General features: G+C 31.1%; 3 protein-coding genes across 3 annotated transcripts; 1 reads left to right on the top strand and 2 right to left on the bottom strand.

Moving 5' to 3' along the window:
* Positions 1 to 4315: 4315 nt before the first annotated feature.
* Positions 4316 to 5278, bottom strand: LOC123914539 (uncharacterized mitochondrial protein AtMg00810-like). The gene has a single exon (XM_045965741.1). The coding sequence runs from the start codon at positions 5276 to 5278 to the stop codon at positions 4316 to 4318; it is 963 nt and encodes a 320-aa protein (XP_045821697.1).
* A 1108-nt stretch (positions 5279 to 6386) lies between these two features.
* On the top strand, positions 6387 to 10607 carry LOC123915701 (WAT1-related protein At5g64700). The gene is made up of 7 exons (XM_045966904.1): positions 6387 to 6877; positions 6963 to 7025; positions 7231 to 7347; positions 9069 to 9312; positions 9427 to 9585; positions 9699 to 9850; positions 9974 to 10607. The coding sequence occupies exons 1-7, from the start codon at positions 6702 to 6704 to the stop codon at positions 10098 to 10100; spliced, it is 1038 nt and encodes a 345-aa protein (XP_045822860.1). The 5' UTR covers positions 6387 to 6701; the 3' UTR covers positions 10101 to 10607.
* A 407-nt stretch (positions 10608 to 11014) lies between these two features.
* LOC123915700 (neurofilament heavy polypeptide) lies at positions 11015 to 14974 on the bottom strand. The gene is made up of 3 exons (XM_045966902.1): positions 14375 to 14974; positions 12427 to 12801; positions 11015 to 12332 (listed from the first exon to the last, which is right to left on the bottom strand). The coding sequence occupies exons 1-3, from the start codon at positions 14585 to 14587 to the stop codon at positions 11238 to 11240; spliced, it is 1683 nt and encodes a 560-aa protein (XP_045822858.1). The 5' UTR covers positions 14588 to 14974; the 3' UTR covers positions 11015 to 11237.
* Between the last annotated feature and the right edge of the window lie 214 nt (positions 14975 to 15188).

The raw sequence follows: 15188 nt of genomic DNA, 5'->3' as shown, positions 1-15188 counted from the left end.
CTTAGGAGATAGTGACCTACTTAACTTGCCCACCCAAAAATCTGCCATAGGGGAAAAGAAACCCGAGTGATATCAACCTATCATATTAATATATCATACTATCAAGCATAGTTGTTAATTAATTGATTAATACAATTTATTAAAGGTTAAGTAGTGGAAGGTGAACTTTGCATTATAAACAATTGATTTAATCAACCGTCTCAATTGTTGATTTGAAATGCTTATATAATTGAAGTATAATTAGGTTTTGAAATCACGTTTGTTTTGGCTTGTGAAGTATAATTGTGGTGTGAATGTGACAAAACTACTAGTTAACTTAATAATTGGACTTCTTTTTTTGCATGTGGCTTTGCTTTCCATAAGAAATTGACCCTAGGATTGGGAAAACTTCAACAAAATTGACCCTCTATGTGTAATGTGTTTCATATGAAATGAAGGATAAATAATGTTACTAGAGTACTATATATAGAAAATGACTTCTTCATTTAAGTTCATCTACCGATCCATCATGTGATTGTGATATTTTGTGGCCAATTTCATCTACTGATCCATGTCAATCTTTCATGTCAAAACAAAATATCCATGTCCATTCAATTCAATGCATCTAATCATTTATCTATTATTAAAAATCCATCCACACAACATAATTATGGATTGAATTCAATCCAATCAGTTAATCCAGTTTTGCTTTTAAAATTCAAAGAATCACCTTAAATAATAATACAAATCCAACAAATAAAATTAATAAATAAATAATATATTTATAAAATTAATTTAAATATAAAACATTTCGTTATATTTTTTAAAAAAATATTCTATTATATAAGTAAATGATTTTTTATATTTTAACTTTTAATTTTTTAAATCATATAATATAATTGATTTTTTAAATTGTTTTGATATATATATATATATATATATATATATATATATATTAAAATTCAACCAAAATTCATTCATTATTCAATCCTGACGATTTAAAAACGCTAGTGGCTTATGATTAGGTGTATTATTGACTTCACTTTATAAAGTTTATATAACCCGGAAGTTTCTAAATTTGTTCCAAACACTAAAGATGATTTTCATATACTAATTGTACCTTTATTTGCTAAAAGCAAGAGTGATTTGATTAAGAAAAACAGAGGAATCCTAAGTTTTTTTTGGTCAACACTAATCATTAATTAACCTAAAAAAAGGTGATTGAATTAAAGCATGACTTCTAGGACGATGGCTCAATTAAATTTCTTATCGGAGTGAATTAGAAATAAATTATCATTAAATCTAATTAAGGTTCAAATTTATTGAAAATAAAAATGAGAATAAGTATGCATTTTTACACACAATCATGCCCCTATCCCCTCTCTCTCTCTTTTTTTTTTTTTTTGGTAAATAGTGTTATACCCCCTGCAAAATAGGCGAGTTTTGCGTTACCCCCTGCAAAATATTTTTTTGAGATTACCCCCTGCAATGTCAAGATTCTTTGCGTTACCCCCCTGGCTCAACAAGTGTGCATATGACATGGAAGAATCTTGACGTGACATGACACGTGGAAATTAATTTATTTTTTATTTATTTTTAATTGCCAACTCATTAATTAATGTGGGTTTTTAATTAAAAAAATGAAAAAAAAACTTAAAAGTTGTTATATTTTTATGAACTTACTTAAAAGAAATTTTTTTTTTTTGACTAAAAGTTGTTATTATATATATAAAAAAAAATTCTTATATATATATAATAACTAATAATAGAGTAACAAAAAAAAAAACGAAGATGAAAAAAAAACTAATAATAATAACAGTAACCAAAAAACTAATAATAATAATAATAATAATAATAATAATAGAGTAACCAAAAAAAAAAAAACTGCAATCACATAGTAACGCAAGAACAATCGCTTTGCCCTAACCCCCAAATTGAAATTGAAAACGAATAACAATCGCTGCATATGAACGGAACGAAAAAAAAAGTTTCTTTAAATAAAAAAGTTTCTTTAAAAAAAAGTTTCTTTAAAAAAAAAAGATTTCTTTAAAAAAAAAGTTTTTTAAAAAAAAAAGTTTTTTTCATTTTTTTTAATTAAAAAATAAATAATTACTAAGTTGGCAATTAAAAATAAATAAAAAATAAATTAATTTCCACGTGTCATGCCACGTCAAGATAAACCCATGTCATATGCCCACTTGTTGAGCCAGGGGGGTAACGCAAGGAATATTGACATTGCAGGGGGTAATCTTAAAAAAATATTTTGCAGGGGGTAACGCAAAACTCGCCTATTTTGCAGGGGGTATGACACTATTTACCTTTTTTTTTTTTTTGTGTTAATCGGTGCGAAGAACTGTTAAGATTATTCTCTCCACTCTTGTGGAATTCAAATGGATGATAAGCCCTCCTTAAATTTTTTAACATTGCTGCATGTAGCCAACGATCGACCTTATGACCTTGGTTAAGTTTCTCTTTGACATAAGAGTCTTAACTCATCAAAAAATTATTTTCAAAAAACTCTCAAAATATTCTGTAGAATATGGTTGCTGAAAATTAAAAAGTAGTTTGCACTTTGCAAACACTCAACTTGAGAGGACCTGTTAAAATACTTCAACAAGGAGTTTCAGTTTCCCACTATTTTAATTGTTGCCGAAAACCTTTTGTTTTCATTTTTATTGAGAGTAACCATGTGCAGGATTTTTGGTTGTAGAGGACCAAAAGGGGAAAGGATTTAATTAAACTCTAACCCTAAAAGCCACTAGGGTATTAAACCCAAAAACATTTAGATGAGATGGTGCACGAGTCTATGTTAGTTTAACTAATTAAGGTCCTGAGTTCGATCCTTAGTTTAGACATGCATCAGTGTTAAAGTTTTTAGGGAGAATTTGTCACTTATTTGGATCCCACAAAAAAAAAATTAAAGTGTATAATTTGTCGTTTTTTCCTTCAATTTTCTAACTGAATTTAGCATTTAAAAATCAGAGACTAATCACTCGAAATACTGTATTTATCTGAAGAGATGCATATATTCTCCAACAAAAATAATTTTCTACGGATTTATTATCTAAAACAATTTTTTTTCTATACATACTAAATTTATATCAAAATTCGAAGTCAGTTTCTTCTAAACAATTTTTTTTCATACTAATTAACTAACCTTCACTTGTTTGTGAATATTTATTTCTTAGCATATATATTAAAGTAATGTGGAGAAATTAAAGGAAATTAAAAGTTGCAATAATGTAATTTTTTTTTGTAAAGTAAGCAATAATAATGCAATTAATTAAAAGGTTGGAATATGAGTATTTTTTTATTTTATTTTTTGTCAAAGAATATGAGTATTATTAACATATATATACAAAATGCACGCAAAAAATATGTGTATTTTGTTGGTCGGAATATACGAGATTATAAATTGCACGATAGTTGTTAGCCACTAAAAAAAAGTAGAAAACTTATTGTTGAAACTTGAAACCATGAATTTTGCTTTTTAGGGGATTTCCTACTTTCATTTTATATGGACAGAAATGGATACGGTCCTATGGAGTATATTATTATTACTTTTTTTTGGGTAAGGGTATGGAGTATATTATTATAGAACTTCTTTAATTGCAGTGTTTTCTCCATAAAAATTTCCCATTATAATTCAAATATATTATAATAGTAGTAAAATATATGCATGGAAAGCAACTAGGCAATTTTGAATACATATATGATACATCGCACTCTTTATAATCACATGAAAAAGACCGAAAGCAACCAAATTTAGACACATTGCTAATTAATGAAGCAAAGAAAGAAGACACCACTTTTTTTTAATTTTGTTTTTCTCTTTTTTCATGTGTGAACTAATGTTAAGCAATGTGGAGCATATAAAAAATTGATACCACATTAATCAAAAGAGGTTTAGTGCTTTTGTGGGGGTATTTTGTAAAAATATAATCGAAACATATCATTTTCATTCGTACAAATTGTTTTTTTACGTATTCTACCTATCAAAGTAAAAAGTTGTGAACTTAATTTAATAAGAATCAGCAAAGAAAAGATGATCTTTGCATTACTTAAGGGTGTCAATATAATAATATATACACCAAAGTCATAACCGTACAAAGGAAATCATGCCTTATTCTAAGGTATTGATTTAGGCTAATTACATATTTGAAATAAATACAGATATGCAAGATCAGTTGAATAGAAATTACACAACCCCCCCCCCCCCCCCCCCCGCCCCCCCAAAAAGTTGGAGCATGGGGTTATGAATGCCCAACTTGCCCAATAGAGAGATAAATTGAGAGCGCCCAAGTGATAAATTGAAATGTCAGCCAATTGAGTATTGTTAGGCACATATGTGGGACGAATTTGATCTTCCAAGTGCCTTGGTTAAAATGTCAGCCAATTGAGTATTGTTAGGCACATATGTGGGACGAATTTGATCTTTAACTATCTCATCTCGAATAAAATGACAATCGACTTCAATATGTTTTGTCCGTTCGTGAAAAACAGGATTCTTAGCCATATGTAATGCAGCCTGGCTATCACAAGAAATTTGCATTGGTTGATTATGAGAAATGCCAAGACTGCACAAAAGGCCTTTGAGCCATTTTAACTCGCAGGTGATAGTAGCCATAGACCTATACTCAGCTTCAGCGAAAGATCGTGAAACAGTATGTTGCTTCTTGGTTTTCCAAGAGATTGGTGAGGGACCAAGAAGAATAAACCACCCTGTGAGTGACCGTCGTGTTAAAGGACAACTAGCCCAATCAGAATCACACCATCCATTCAATTGTAGGGGACTGTCATGCTGCAGCAGAATGCCTTGTCCAGGGTTGCCTTTTAGATAGCGCACTACCCGCAACGCAGCTTCCCAATGTTCTTGTTTTGGTTGCTGCATAAACAGAGACAAGATATGAACACAGTAAGAAAGTTCTGGCCTTGTGAAACATAAATAAATTAGACGACCAACTAAGCGTCGATACTTGTCGGGTTGAGCAATGATTCTTCCATTAGCAAGAGCTAAGTGATGGTTTTGCTCAAGAGGAGTGAGTGCAGGTTTACACCCAAGAAGTCCTGCTTCAGAAACTATATCCAATGCATACTTTCTTTGGGAAAGAAGAATTCCTGTGGGTGATCTTGCGACTTCCACACCGAGGAAATATTTCAGAGTTCCCAAATCCTTCATATGAAAACAAGTGTGGAGATATGTTTTGAATGTTGAAATGACAGCATGATCATTCCCCGAGATAATAAGGTCATCGACATAAATTAATACTACAAGAATAGAACCTTGTTGCTGCAACATGAATAATGAGTAATCAGATAATGATTGTTTGAACCCATACGCTTTGGTGTATATATCGACACCCTGAAGTAATGCAAAGATTAGTTGAATAGAAATTACAGCTAGCTAATTACAATGAATGATTGATACTGAATTAACTATATCTATTATTTCCTCATTATAATTAGTTAAGTTAGAGATAAAGTTAATCTTTATCAAAAGTAATTTTAATGGTTAAAATAACTCCATTAACGTAAAGAATAAATGAAACACTACTATTGAAAGCTACAATCTAAAATATTAGTTTATAGTCTCTTTGAATATATACGTCTCCACAAGCTGTAATGTCAGGATTATCATGAATTGTTCCATCTGAGTTGCAATTTACCCACAATAAAAATCTTTCATCCAAACTTAACCATAGCTATTTCATTGATATTTCTAAGTGACCTAATTCAAAACCTCTTTTAAAAGTAGGTGTACAAATCTTATGTCAAGCCACAATGACAATTTTCCTACTATATATTAATATCACTTGCCCATATAAAATTCCTTATCCATTTATAAATGATATTAAGGAGACTATGTAGACAAAGAGTAAATAAAGGAAAGAGACATGCTTTAGATGATACTCTAGACAAATCCGATAAAAAAATATATATAAGAAAAATCTTTCAAGTACTCAATTTAAATTTGATCTTGTTAACTATAGATTAAATATGGCTTAATTAGTCTTTTGGTCCCTTAAAGACATTTTAAGTTTCACAATGGTCCCTTAAAGAAAAAAAGGTCTGGATTGGTCCCTTAAAGACACGTTTGTTTCTCAATTGGTCCTTTCCGTCAATTTTTTACAAAAAAACGTTAGTTTTAGTTGACTGGATTGTGGATGTCATTAAGTGTAAGTGGTCCACCAAAAACCTTATTAATTTTTAAAGTTTTAACCATCTTAGATACTCCACAGGATTCTCCACAGGAGAATCCATCGTAGATACTCCACAGGATTCCTGACAGTGATTAGTTATCGCTAACGACGACAGAAACTTCGTACCAATATCACGGTAACAAAAAAAACTAAATATATTGATCTCATGCAATTAAAAGCACGAAGTACTATACGAATATTATTTGTATGAGTCAAAGTTTAAATTCCAAATTCTCCCCTTCTCTATACTTAAAAGCAAAAGTTTATATGAGTCTAACTATTAGACATGCTTAAAAAGAAAAATCCTATGGTCCTCTTAATAGTAACATGAAAAGTAAAAGCAGCATGTAAGGGTTCACCACACATGTGTATATATAGTAGAGTTATATAGTAGTAGAGCCAATTATAATACTACTCACTCACTTGCTACTTGCTATAGCAAACTCACACACACACACACACACACACCTTTCAATTTTCATATAATAATTTAGGTGATCATAGAGAAAATTAGGTAGCAAGATGAAAAGTAACAATATTCCATATGTTATTGTGATAATCATACAAGCCATATATGCTGCTATGTTTATTCTATCAAAAGCTGCATTTGATCATGGCATGAACAACTTTGTCTTTGTCTTCTATAGACAATCTGCAGCAACTATTTTTCTTATACCTTTTGCTCTCTTCTTTGAATGGTAACATCATATATTATTAACTTTGATTAATCATTCATTCTCTTTAATATTTATTGATGCAAAGTTTTGATTAATTTTGAAACAGGAAAACTGCACCTCCTCTGCCATTTACAACTTTTTGCAAGATATTCTTCATTTCTTTCATTGGGTATGTAGTAAACTAGTTCCAGTACCCGTGCTAACGCACAGGAAACATCTTCTTATAGTAATTTCGTACAATAAATATATGTAAAAATTAATCTTCTCATATTGAAAGGATATGTAAAAATTAGCTAGCTAGATTGATTAATCAAATTTAATGATTGTTAATTATAGTATATAATAATGAATTTTTTTGATGAAATAATAATTAGGATAACAGCAAGCTTGGACATATATGGTATTGCTCTAATAAAAACTTCAGCAACTTTGGCTTCTGCTACTACCAACTGTCTTCCAGTTATTACCTTCTTCTTGGCACTCCTATTCAGGTACCTACCTAATCACACCTTATTAGATTAATTCCACCTTCTTTTTCTTAGTAAAAAAAAACTATTGTCAAGAAAATATTTTTTTAAAATTTAATTGTTATGGCCATGGAAAACCTTTTTATACAAGCATTCAATAAAATTAATGATGCATATTATGTTTTATACAAGCATCTAAAATATCATTATGTTGAGATGTGATTGGGTGTGCATGTCTAGAAATTTTTTACATTCATCAAATTAAATCATAATTTTAATATGTAAGACTGGGTACAATAACAAAAACTAGAGGTCTTTTTATTTTAGCCTAATTATCTTTTATAATATTAAACAACTTACAAATAAATATTAAATACATTCACATTATTGATTAATTTTTTATTGATTAATTAGTAATAAAATTAGTGAAAGAATTGTATACTAGGTACTAAAACAGTTAAGTTAATGATAAGTTAATAAATAAATAAAAAAAACCAGTTAATAATAATAAAATTAAGAGTGATGTTAATAAGTGTCATTAGGTACATGATAAGCTATCCAAATAATAAAAAAAAATTAACATTAAATAATAATATAAAAATACCAAAAAATATTTTTATATAAGATATTGCGCTCAAGTGGTTAATTAACAAGCTTCCTCAGTACACCACTGAAATGGATAACTATAAGTGTGTTTTTTTTTAAAAAATCATTTTCTTTCTTTCAGTCATGTCACTTTTAGCTGTTAGTTTTTTTCTATATATCTATATATCTTCTTTTTCTACTGTATCTTCTATAGATATCCTTGTCTTATCTTTCACTTTCCATCATACAATTATGGGATGGCAAACCTGCAAATTATTGATTGCTAAAGTCATTTCTTATAGGATGAATAAGTGAAAAAATTTATGTTTGAACTTCAGCTCATTCATACATATTGTAATGTATCTACCAACTAAGTTATGTTTATTGAGATATATTAAGTGTTTGTTTATCTTGTATCAAATGGAAATATGAGTTTTATTTCTAAATATTAGAACTCTAAAAAATCTAATTAAAATCCAAGTTTGTGCTACTTGTGACAACTTAATTATGAATTTGATTGAAATATCCATAGATTTATGGGTCAAATATTCAAGCAATTGATTGGAATATCAAAAACTGTTCGATTAAAATCAAACGTCATCGAATAACCTCTGATGTCTTGACGGCATGAATAAAGAGAATTCTCCATTTAATTATGGGATTGTTCTGACAAGTGATAACGACTTGGTGGAATACAATTGATTTAAATCTTCATACAATTTTTTCATCTTTTTAATATCTAACAACAGTCATAAGTCAGCGTGTAGTCACCTACCTGTGACCGCATAGGATCCAGATCCATCATGTGTTTTCATAGTTGGAAAATACAGTTATGAGTTATCTTTTGAGCTATTGAATGATTTTTTTATTAGACATGCGTTAAGGTTTTGCAGCCACGGAATATACCGTCAATAATTCTCCAATAATATGTGCCTAGGTTGTTTGTTTTCACATAGAAAAAAAATACCAAGCTAGCAAATTGAAATAATTAATTTGAACTGTAACATTTCAAAGCTGCGATCGGGAGGATGCAGGAACCACTTGATGCCAGAACTGACCCCGAACTAGATTAAACTGGTGGTGAAAACATAGTTAGATGTATTATTTAATTATCCCACATGATTAATTTAGAATTTGTTTGCACTAATATAATATTTCAGGATCGAAGTTTTGAAAGTAAAGACAGCTGCTGGGGCAGCTAAGTTGGCTGGTGTTGTGGCATGTCTGGGTGGAGCAGCAACTCTTGCTTTTTATAAAGGTCCTCATTTACAACTTTTAAGCCATTTTCACTTTTTGGGAAATTACCATAAAACCCAACAACAACATCAGGGCCACGACTGGATCAAGGGTTGCTTCCTCATGCTTCTTTCCAATACCTTTTGGGGAATGTGGCTTGTACTACAAGTAATTAACTTTTTTTGCTGATTAATCAATTAATTGTCACCAGCTTATCCTTAATAGTATTACTTACTCATTACTAATATTCTTTTTCTCATTTCCATTTTTTGTCGTTACCAGATTTTTATCATAAAAGGGTATCCATCAAAGTTATTGCTCACAACTCTTCAGTGTTTCTTAAGCTCAATTCAGTCTTTGGTTGTAGCGTTAGCCGTAGAAAGGGATCTTGAGCAATGGAAATTGGGTTGGAATGTCAGACTCCTCGCTGTGTTATATTGCGTAATATACTCAATCTTAATTAAATTGATTAACCATATAATTATGGTCATGTCTATTTAATAATATAATATAATAAGTAATGACTGATAGCAACTAATTTATTGTGATGATAGGGAATTATGGTGACTGGTGTGACTTATTATTTACAAACATGGGTTATAGAGAAGAGAGGACCAGTGTTTCTAGCCATGTCAACACCATTAGCTTTGATCATGACTATGTTCTCCTCAGTAATTCTCTTGGGAGAGATTATAAGTTTAGGAAGGTAATTTCATTAATTAGTAAATACAATACTTTTATTTGAAGCTTTAATTATTAATGTCTTACTTTTTTAAAAAATTTGATGATTAATTAATTAAGTGGTTGCTTTTGGTGTTAATTTAAGCAGTCTTTTAGGTAGCTGTGCTTTGGTTTTAGGATTGTACTTTGTGCTGTGGGGAAAGAGCAGAGAGCAAATGCCGAAAAGTTCCGAAGACTTGGAGCAAGCTTCGTGTTTGAACGAAACTAACAAGTGATATGGTGGATCGATATTTAAAAATTATTCACAACTATAGCACTTAATCAGTCATTGAAACATTCACCCAATTAACGTTGAAAAAGAATGTGCGATTTCTCTTGTTTTTGTCGAATCAACATCAATCATGTCACTATCTCATCCGTGAAAACATAAATGATCTTAAGCTTCTACTCAAATATGGTAACACCAGTCATTGTTGAATATGTAATATTTTTTCCCTCTAATGAGCTAAGTCCCTGGAGTAGCTCCTAAGGGTAGTAGATATCAATACAAACATATCACCAAGGGACATATTGGCCCAAAATACAAGTCAATTATACCTTTCCCTATAACATTGGGTTCTATAGGTTGTATTTATTTTATTCATGTTCTAGTTCTAGGAATGATAAGAAGGCTTTATTTCTATTACAGAAAAACAAATTTCTGAAACAGTAGTATACTAAGCTAAGACAAGTTGTATGTATAATTTGGATTGTTATCATTCATAATCTTTGTTATGATATAATTAGTCCTGTAGTCTTTCATCTATGTTCAATTAGTTGTATGATCTCCATCCCTATTCACAAAGTTCATTTGGGAGATTTTTCTCTCTTTTTTTGCTCCGGTGGGGAAATTTTTGACTCCAAACAAGATAGTCTGCGCGATGACTCTACAAGAAACGAATGTGCCCGCGAGTTCATATAAAGCAATATTAAATCATCAATTGCTTACACAAATCTCAGTTTACATAATCAAATAGTTTTTTCAGCTAGATACATATGCAATGTAAGGAAAAACATTCTTAAACTTGTAGTTTTATGTTCCTAGGAAGTCTCACATGCAAACCCAGCAAAATTACAATTTACACTGGTGATTTTGACCTATCAAATACTCATAACCAATAGTAGGAAACAAAACCAAAAAAAAAAGTGATTTCACAAGAACAAAAAATCAGTCATCAAATATTAAACAAAAAGAGGTTCGAACCTCACACCACGCTTATTCACCTAAAAAAGGTGAAATTCTAGCCACTAGGCTACTTGACAAAAAAAAAAGAATAACACATGAAAAATACTAGTAATAATGTAGCTAGGAAATGTCACACAACATATTAAGAATCAAAATTTCAAGGTTTCAATGAATTTCACTGCTAGCATCACTCAGAAGCCTTAGATATTTCTTTCACCGCTTTGTTCTCCACAAAATCTGCATTTTTTAAAACCACTTCAGTTACTTTCTCCTTTGGCAGAGAAAATACCTCATCTTCAGCAGGTTGAATCTCAGATAATTTTTCTTGTTTCATTGGTTCATTCAACTCATTACTTTGTGTTCCCTTTGAAGATTTCTCAGCTTCTGATCTTTCAGTCTTCATCACAGCCACCTCGGTAGCAATAGCATTTTGATTTTGTTTCACCAAATAATTTTCTACAGCTGGCTCATTGATTTTAGTTTCTTCTGGAATCTTCTTAGCTTCTTTCGGTGCTTCTGTCTTCACAGCCTCTTCAGCTGGAACAATGCTTTGATTTTGCAGCGAAGGTTTCTCCGCAGCATCAACAAACACTTCAGCAGTTACTTGTTTTGTAGCTGGCTCATTGTTTTTGGTTTCCTCGGATGGTTTTTCCTCTATCTTTCGAGATTCTTGTTTCAGTGTTTGATCATTGGTTATAGCATCCTCGAAAGATTTCTCGGCTTCTATTATTTCTTGTTTCACAGCATCAACAACCACTGCAGGTTCTTGTTTTGTAGTTGGCTCATTAGTTTTGGTTTCCTTAGATAGTTTTTCCTCTATCTTTGCAGATTCTTGTTTCGTTGTTGGCTCGATGGTTATAGCATCCTCAAAAGGTTTCTCGGATGCTATTATTTCTTGTTTCACAGCATCAACAACCACTGCAGGTTCTTGTTTTGTAGTTGGCTCATTGTGTTTTATTTCCTCAGATAGTTTTTCCTCTATCTTTGAAGATTCTTGTTTCAACGTTGGCTCGTTGGTTATAGCATCCTCGAAAGGTTTCTCGGCTTCTATTATTTCTTGTTTCACAGCATCAACAACCACTGCAGGTTCTTGTTTTGTAGTTGGCTCATTGTTTTTGGTTTCCTCAGATAGTTTTTCCTCTATCTTTACAGATTCTTGTGTCACTGTTGGCTCGTTGGATATAGCATCCAGGAAAGGTTTCTCGGCTTCTAATGTTTCTTGTTTCACAGTTTCCTCAGCTACATTTTTTACATTTTCTATGGAAACCTTTGCATCTTCATTCTAAGACAACAGAAAACTTGATCAGTTTGAAAACCATTGTAGATGATTTCTTTTGTAAAAGACAAACAATAAAGTTCTATTAAAATAGATATACCTCTTGAGTAATCTCAGCTGCATTAGCATTTTGATTTTGTTTCGCCGCTATTTCTTTAGCTGGTTCATTGATTATAGTTTCTTCTGAAGTTTTCTTAGCTTCTTCTGATGTTTCTATCTGCACAGTCACTTCAGTTGCTGGACCAGTGCTTTGATTTTGCAGTGAAGGCTTTTCCTCAGCATCAACAAACACTGCATCAGTTTCTTGTTTTGTAGATGGCTCATTGTTTTTGGTTTCCTCAGATAGTTTTTTTGGAGATTCATGTTTCAACTCCGGCTCGCTGCTTTTAGTATCCCCCAAAGGTTTCACTGCTTCTAATGTTTCTTGTTTCACAGTTTCCTCAGCCTTGGTGGAAACCTTTGCATCATCATCATTCTATGATAATAGAGAATGTTAATGTTTGTCAGATCAACTAAAAGCCAAATATCATTTTTATTTTCTCTTAATAATCAAATCATGAGGAAAACTGCAACCGGATTCTTTATACAAGGTTTCGGGTTTGAGTCTTGCAGATAAAAAAAAAAAGTGGACAGGAATCCGTCCGGCTCCTCTAAAATGAGGAAGTCTCTAAAGTCAATAAGTCACTTTAAAGTATAAAGTGGGTATTATCGATAATTAATTAACAAATCAAAGATAAACATTGTAAGTATATATTAATATATTATAACTAATCACAAGTTTGATTAAAACAACATCAAATAAACACATCAAATATGTTTATTTCAGGATGAAACATATATAAAATAAAAGGAGAAGCAAAGGTTTTTTTTTCTAAATTGTCACGTATTTATTTTATCCAACAACCGATTAAAACAAGTCACATTAATATACATCTATGTAAAGTAAAAATTAGGTTGTAGTTACTACATGCAAATCTAACGTGAATACTGGAATATCCCAACGAGGGATAATCCATGCCATAGCAGAAATAAATGGTTGTAGCAATGAATGACCCCTCTTACAATATTCAAAGGTGCACTAGAAACAGTGTCCTAACAAACCTTTTGTTTGCATTTTGGCACCATTGATGATTGTAACAGTGGGACACACTAAACTAGTTAATTATAACGAGAGAGCATGAGGACAATGATAGCGGTCACCGAAATCAATGGAATGGAATCCGAACAAATAGGTAGGTAGGGGCCTCCAAAAGGGTTGCACATTTCTTTGTGACAATTTTCCTACAAAACTATCCAAGATGTTCTCTCACTCATAAACTCATTGTATTTTATTTTATACAATATGAAACTTTTAACACACATTTTCACAAATGTTTAGATAAGATGACACGAGTTTCTTTTAACTTAATTGAGATTCTGAGTTTGATCTCTAACTTAAGCATGCAGCGACATTAAAAAAATCACACATTTTCACATTCAAAAATAAATATCTCAAATGACGCAATACCATCTTAAAATTTGGGTAGCGGATAATTCAATCCTCACTTTAAACTATTTTAACAAATTGAATTTTAAACAATTGACAAAAATTCTTCCAAACATACATTAAGATTTTTTTTCACTTGATGATTAAAATGATCAATCAACTCATACATTTCAAGGAATTGTGTGTTGCGATTTTTTTATTTCTTTCAAGTCATTTTTACTTCTCAAGTTTTGAATTCATAAATTAAATTGAAATGTTATAAACCTCAGCATAAAAATTTGCTAGAAATAATAATTTGAAAAAATTGTCATAATTGTAATGTTTCGGTGTCCAACACCTGAATATACCTAATTCCATGAGTGTATGAAGCACATATACAAACACATATATTACATGTCAATACTGATAATAATTTTAAAAATGGTTGTAATTGTAATGTTTCTGGTGTCTGACACCAGAATATACCTTAATTTTACGAGTGTCCGTGCTTCGAATATATAAAAAGTAAATTGAAAAAACAACATAAAACTATATGGAATGTGAAATTTGAGTGGTTAATTACCTCTTTATTGAACAACAAACTAAGAGAACGTTGTTTAGTTGATTGATCATCATCAACATTGAGATTGACACCACCACCACCACCACCACCTTGTTGTTTTTGTTCTGCCTCCTTGACTTTGTGTTCCTTGACATGTTTTGGTTCTGGTTGTGGTTCAGGTGCCGCCGTGTCATCATCCTTGATCACCTTCGGTTTTGTAGCACAACCGCCCATTGATACGTTTCTTCAAATCTCACACTGTTCTTTCTTCTTTAACCCCCAAATCAATGTGCGTTGAAATCTCAGAGACAAAACATGTTTCAAACGAAAATGTAGGAAGGAATTTAAAACCACGGTTTTTTTTTTTTTTTAATCAAAATTTCCTTCTATGGTTTCTCACCAACATAATAGAGATTAGAGAGTAATCAAATCCTTATATTAAGGAAAAGTTGGAATAAAATATTGATATTTTACTTTTTTTATTAACTTGCCTTATGAATAAGAATAGATTATGATAATAGAGAGGCTGGAATGAAAGTGGATATGATTGGTGGAAGCAAAAAGTTGTAACTCAACCTCAAATCATGGAAAGTGAATTGAAGGAATATCTCTGCCTTATTTGCAATTTTTGCATTTCTCTTTTAATAACTAGAACATCGACCCGTGCGGTGCACGGGTCTGATTAGTTGTAAGTTATATAATGATTAAATAAGATATGATAATTCCGATAATGTAAGGTATATGAAAAACGTTGAGTAACATTAAACGATAGTTCACCAATAACTTTGGATAAATATTCATACAAAGAAAATTATGTTATATTACGGAAGATTTT

Source organism: Trifolium pratense, linkage group LG3 (assembly GCF_020283565.1).
Source record: "Trifolium pratense cultivar HEN17-A07 linkage group LG3, ARS_RC_1.1, whole genome shotgun sequence".
NCBI lineage: Eukaryota > Viridiplantae > Streptophyta > Magnoliopsida > Fabales > Fabaceae > Trifolium > Trifolium pratense.
This window is presented reverse-complemented; position numbering and strand designations above follow the sequence as displayed.

Excerpts from the sequence above, each read along its gene's own strand:
- LOC123915701 (XM_045966904.1), top strand. The coding sequence starts at position 6,702 with ATGAAAAGTAACAATATTCCATATGTTATTGTGATAATCATACAAGCC. Across the intron at positions 7,026-7,230 it reads TTCTTCATTTCTTTCATTGG|GATAACAGCAAGCTTGGACA; the intron begins GTATGTAGTAAA and ends AATAATAATTAG. Across the intron at positions 9,586-9,698 it reads TCCTCGCTGTGTTATATTGC|GGAATTATGGTGACTGGTGT; the intron begins GTAATATACTCA and ends TTGTGATGATAG.
- LOC123914539 (XM_045965741.1), bottom strand. The coding sequence starts at position 5,278 with ATGTTGCAGCAACAAGGTTCTATTCTTGTAGTATTAATTTATGTCGAT.
- LOC123915700 (XM_045966902.1), bottom strand. The coding sequence starts at position 14,587 with ATGGGCGGTTGTGCTACAAAACCGAAGGTGATCAAGGATGATGACACG. Across the intron at positions 12,802-14,374 it reads GTTTGTTGTTCAATAAAGAG|AATGATGATGATGCAAAGGT; the intron begins GTAATTAACCAC and ends CTATTATCATAG. Across the intron at positions 12,333-12,426 it reads CAGCTGAGATTACTCAAGAG|AATGAAGATGCAAAGGTTTC; the intron begins GTATATCTATTT and ends CTGTTGTCTTAG.